Genomic DNA, 6,000 nt, shown 5'->3' on the forward strand with positions numbered 1-6,000 from the left:
GCTATGAAAACATGTCCTCACATTTGCTCCAAGTACTCAATGTTATAAATGTGCTCCGTTTAGGGTCTCAAAATTCTGGGATTCAAATTGTCAAAACGCACACAAATTGGACCGTTAGCTGCTACCCACCGGCTCCGCTGTGGCCATGTTGAGAGCCGCGTGGAGGCAATCCCTCAATCAGAGACATTCTATGAGTTTTTAATTTAGCAAAAATGCACCATCGACATGGTCCTTGTATCCCTTGATTCTTCTTAATCAGTTCATATACAGATGTATATACATGTATCTACCAATATCCTCGCTCCCTGTTGTTGAAGTGCTTTTTTTTCCGCCCCGTGTCTCAACAGGAACATCACCATGTTGCACTACCTGATCATGATCGTTGAGAAGAACTACAACGACACGCTGCACATCCAGGACGACCTCAGCAGCGTGCCGGTAGCGGCCAAAGTCAAGTGAGTGCCCGACGCTTTGCTGTGTTCACCGTAGCATTGCATCTGTTGCTATGCTATTGACTAATTACTCACTAGGTCATGAGTGCATGAGGTTTAAAGCGGCGCAGTGAAAACTCAATCTAAACACTATACTTACTGTTTACTGCAGGAGATATAGTCAGGCGGTAATGATGTGTTTTTCTGTCCCTCACCAGTTTGTCGGAGTTGGAAAAAGAGGTGCACAACATGAAAAGTGGACTGAAGGCTCTAGAAGCGGTGAGTCGTTGTGCGTTTGTATCACAAGGTGTTTAAATGTCCCACACTGACTGAAACAAAGGCATGTACACACATTGCACTTCACAGAGATCGGCTGTGTTTATTACCGTAAAATCATCGGCGCTGAGCGGACACTCTGTCTCTCTGTCTTCCTCCTTCTTCTCTGAGTATACCAACAAAACAAAACGACTCATAATTTGACCACTTTTCATGCTTTTCTTCGCCCCTCCAGGAGCTGCTGTACCAGCAGAGCCGGACGCGGGAACGCGGGGACAAGTTTGTGGCCGTGATCGGCGACTTCATCACCGTGGCCGGCTTCAGCTTCTCCGAGCTGGAGGACCAGCTGAGCGAGGCCAAGGACAAGGTAGAGAGCTGCGTGAGCGGTACAGCGACCCGGTTGAGTCCAGATGTCCATGTGGGCGGCTCTCATGCGGCGCGTACTCGTAGTTAAACATTCATGTTGGACAGACAGAAGAGGCGGGAGGGAGACGGAGCCATTATTTTTTTTTTTAAACCATGAAACCTCCTGTGCGCCCCTCTTAGTCCAGCGTGATGCTTCAGCAGCGCCGGGGGGGAAAGATCCCCCTCTCGTCTGTCTTTGTGTTGGTCCCTTTGAGTTAGCGTAATCCACACTCGCCTTCTTCCTCCTACTGGGACTGAGTGGCCTTTCGAACCTCGCTGGCTCATGAGTTGATGAATGGAAGGAAGTATGCAAGCCGAAGACATCAGTGGGACTGCTGTTATTTAATTTGGAGACCTTTTCTGCACATTCAGCATCCAGATGCTGACACGTTAGAAGCTTTGATATGTCAAGCTGCTTTTAACAGTTACACAAATCACATCCTACTTTATCATGAGGCCCCATCCTCTTTAAGACATAATAATTGACATGATGTTGCTAAATGCCCGAAATTGCTAAAAATTCTCCAGAAGGATTGACAGATTTTGAGGAAGACAGGAGGAAGGGTCCTTGGGTTTCATGTAGAGCCCCCGCCCCTCTGCTTAATTATTTGTTTGAGGAGGAGGTCGGTAAAAAAAAATCTGAAGGAAAACGAGCCAGTCGGGACGTCATGGGAACAGAACAGGAGGAGCAGCCCACCGACCGGTTACTGCTGTGAAACAAAAGAACCTGTGTTCACCAGCCCAGACTCTAAGTGTGTGTGTGTGTGTGTGTGTGTGTGTGTGTGTGTGTGTGTCCGTGGTTTGTAAGTGGGGAGTCTGACGCATCAACTCAGTGCTTGTCAAGGTTGTCTGACGCTCCGTGAGGGTTTCCAGTGGAATACAGATCTGGAAGTGTGGGTCTTCAGGAGCTGGAGGAGAATGACTAAACAGAGGCAGGCAGTCCGGTGAGGCTCATAAATCTCCATGGCAACAAGTGTGTGTGTGTGTGTGTGTCTCTCGCCAGACACTACTACATACATTACACAGGATTACAGTTCTCCAAGGTCATGGGGTTACTGGGACAGAGGTTTCCAGAGGACAGGAGGGATTTTTTTCTTCTCTTATCCGGAGAGATCGGTCGGGTTTATCCCTCATCGCCATGTTCTCAGGCAATAGATCTATCTCTACCCAAGAGCAGAGACATGTGTAGTGCTGTGGGCGGGGGTTGTGTTATAGTGTGACCGTGGTTAGTTTGGGTTCACACAATGACACAAAAACCCCATGGAGCCAGCGGTAGACCAGCATCCCCCGGTGTTCTGTGAGGTAACAGAGTCTGGTGGCTCTGGCGGGGGAACAGATGCACACGGCTGATTTCACTTCCCTGGTGGAAACATCTGTCTCGCAGGATTACTCGCCGAAAGTATTCTTAATATAGCGCACTCTCGTTTGGAATTGTGGTGGAAGTGGCGTAGATGGATGAATAGCAGATTGGGCAAGATTGGCATAATGTATATTATGCATTAGACATTGGATTATTGCACAGCTAGAAGCCATCTTTAGCCTTAAAGACTATAGTTGTAGCGTGTACTTTTGTCTATTTAAATTTTTACATTTTTAATCCAATGTCAGTGTCAGAATGTTCAGAAGATATGTGGCTTGTGAAAATGGGTCCAATATTTACTACGGGCTTAGTCTGTGTTCACTTCTCCCATTGGAGTTAATAGAATATGACATAAAGGGGGCGGGGCAGCAGTGAAATGAAAACCGGGAACATTTTTACCATGCTCACCATTTGCTGATAGTCAATAGTTTCCACAGATATTTGGTCACAGAGCAAAGCATTGCACAAGTTGACCTAACGAGGGCACCAGAGGGGAAAAGGCAGTGACATCACTGAGCTCTTTGCGCTTCATCCTGTGGAGGTACACGACAACGAGACCACATTTAAATGGCAGCCCGTTCAATAGTTGTGAATATGTTTCTCTACAGTAAATGTGGAACCTGAATATGAAAGCGGTTTTCTCCGAGTGGAAGTAGTACGGATGTGCCAGTTGTTGTAAATGGATGAAAACATGCAAAAAGAACACTGTGGCCTTTAAAGGTCTGCAGTTGGATTCAACAGCATCTGGTGTTTGACCATGTGACCAACACGTGGGCGTGTTTCTCCCATGCTGTGGGCAACGAGCGGATCAAAGCTAAGCAACACAGCTCACCCTTTTTCTACATATTATGGACCGATTTTCCTTCAACTTAATTTCCACTTGCCCTCTTTCATTGAACCCACCAGCTGCTTATCCACAGTACTTTAGCTATGACATCATCAGTCACACTCCTTTTATTCCTCCACTTAATGCGCTGGCACGGCACCGCTGGCAGACGGGCAGCATCGAGACCACGCTGATCCTCTCAGGACCTCCAGGTCTTTGTGCCGGGTAGAAACGTCTCAGGTTGTTGGTAAACAGATGCAGTTCAGTTCATTAAAGAGTTCCCATAAGAGCATTTTAATAGCAAGCTCCCACGACAGAGCCGCCGATACCTCGGTGGAGTTGGCAGGCGTTCTCGTGGTTGAGGAGAAGGTGCCAAGCGAGACCAAATCCATGATGTGTTAACCAGAGCGGGTCTGAAATAAACCGACAACTTTTAACAACTTCAAATGAAAGTGCTCGACAACGTCTTCAATCAACAACCATGATGAACAAATATAAATATGAATGTGAACACAAACAGCAGGGGTGTTAGTACACGCTCTAACAGAGAGAGAGAGAGAGAGAGAGAGAGAGAGAGAGAGAGAGAGAGAGAGAGAGAGAGAGAGAGAGAGAGAGAGAGAGTGTATGTGTGTGTGTGTGTGTGTGTGTGTCTGCATTTAGAACGGTCTCAAGGGGACGAGAGGGAACAGATTTGACCAGACACACAATTACAGGAGGGATTGGGATGATGGTGGGGTTGTCACGGCGACCAGCCCATAATGACAGGATGCGTTTAGCATCCTCCGAAAGGAGCAAGCCCCAACTCCTTCCCATCACTAGAACACACACGGGTCACCCGCCTCCTACAAACTTCACTCTGACGCTGGATAAGAACTGACCTAAGAACAGCACTGATGGATAAGAACTGACCTGAGAACAGCACTGATGGATAAGAACTGACCTGAGAACAGCACTGATGGATAAGAACTGACCTGAGAACAGCACTGATGGATAAGAACAGACCTGAGAACAGCACTGATGGATAATAACTGACCTGAGAACAGCACTGATGGATAAGAACTGACCTGAGAACAGCACTGATGGACAAGAACTGACCTGAGAACAGCACTGATGGATAAGAACAGACCTGAGAACAGCACTGATGGATAATAACTGACCTGAGAACAGCACTGATGGATAAGAACTGACCTGAGAACAGCACTGATGGATAAGAACTGACCTGAGAACAGCACTGATGGATAAGAACAGACCTGAGAACAGCACTGATGGATAAGAACTGACCTGAGAACAGCACTGATGCTGATGCTGCTGTGTTGTTGTTACCAGGCAGCAGCCTCTGGGTCTGAAAAGAGAAGCCAGAGGAAGCACCTTAAACAAGCTTTCTTTCTAACGACCACCAGGGGGCGACTCCTCTGGTTGTACAGACGTCTATGAGAAAATGACTCTACTTCTCTCTTGATTTATTCCCTCAGTAAACATTGTAAACATGAGTTTATGTCTCAATCTCTAGTTTCACATCTTCTTCAACACAGCATGATGTTCATTTATTCATGATGTTCATGATGCGTACATGGATACAATACCTTAACGTTGCTCCGACGTCCACCTGGACTCGAAGGATGAACTAATTAAATTTAATTGTTACCTCACAAAACACGTTCACGACCATAAATCAAGTATTCATACGCTAATTATCACACGATTGTCTGATGATTTTGGACAGACGGGAATACGAGGTTTCCAAATTACCTTAAACTCAAACATATGTAAGAACTCTATCAGGGTTCTTACGGTCACGGTCAAAAAAAATCCCAAAGGTTTTGGAAAAGTCATGGAAATCCATTGGTCAGAATGTGTATGGACCCTGTCTATGTGTGTGTGTGTGTGTGTGTGCGCGCCTTTGCTCCAATGAACTGGAGCAAAGTCATGCATATGCATGCTCATGTGTGCATGTAAATAAATAAATGCTTCTCTCTCTGCAGTTTACCAAATCTCTGAAGCACTTTGGGGAGGAGGAAGGGAGGATGCAGCCCGACGAGTTCTTCGGGATCTTCGACACGTTCTTGCAGTCGTTCAGCGAAGCGCGGCAGGACCTGGAGAACATGCAGCGGCGCAAAGACGAGGAGGAGAGGAGAGCCCGCATGGAGGCCATGGTGAGACCCGCTGTAGAGAATAGAGCGACCATGTTTCTGTGTTTGTGGTCTCTGGGTCTCGCTGACCTCCCGTGTCTTGTTCCCAGCTCAAGGAGCAGAGGGAGCGGGAGCGGCGGGCCAAGAAGGGCGGGGCCTCGGACGAGGTCGGCGGGGAGTTTGACGACCTGGTGTCGGCGCTGCGCTCCGGCGAGGTCTTCGACAAGGACCTGAACAAATTCAAGCGGAACCGCAAGCGCTCCGTCAACCAGCTGGTGGAGGGTGGGGGCCGCGAGCGGGCCGTCACCAAGGTCAACTACTAGGTCGGGACAAAGGAAGGAGGACGAATGAAACACTAGACACTAGAACTCTGCCGTGGTGTCGATCTCCTAACACCTTTAGGTCCAGGTCCTCGACCAGAGGCCAGGATGTAAAGTAAGGGCAGGACTGGACATGTAGAGACGCGTGTAGGCGGCCCCGCCGTTTTGAAGGATACCCTCCTCTGATTGGTCCGTTCGTCCTGAGGGGGTGTGGTCTCCTGAGCCGGGGCGGAGGACGGACCACTGTGACGCG

The 6,000-nt window shown here is 48.1% G+C and overlaps 1 protein-coding gene across 1 annotated transcript in view; it reads left to right on the forward strand.

The window, feature by feature from the left end:
- daam2 (dishevelled associated activator of morphogenesis 2) overlaps positions 1-5,750 on the forward strand; it is a gene marked incomplete at both ends in the record, with an annotated part of 48,389 nt that extends 42,639 nt beyond the window's left edge. Inside the window, 5 exons of the mRNA XM_079214915.1 lie at positions 348-455; positions 650-710; positions 943-1,074; positions 5,281-5,451; positions 5,538-5,750. Coding sequence (XP_079071041.1) covers positions 348-455; positions 650-710; positions 943-1,074; positions 5,281-5,451; positions 5,538-5,750 — 685 coding nt within the window. The remainder of the gene's footprint in view (positions 1-347; positions 456-649; positions 711-942; positions 1,075-5,280; positions 5,452-5,537) is intronic.
- Positions 5,751-6,000: the final 250 nt, after the last annotated feature.

Source organism: Taurulus bubalis (genome assembly GCF_910589615.1).
Source record: "Taurulus bubalis genome assembly, chromosome: 1".
Taxonomy (NCBI): domain Eukaryota; kingdom Metazoa; phylum Chordata; class Actinopteri; order Perciformes; family Cottidae; genus Taurulus; species Taurulus bubalis.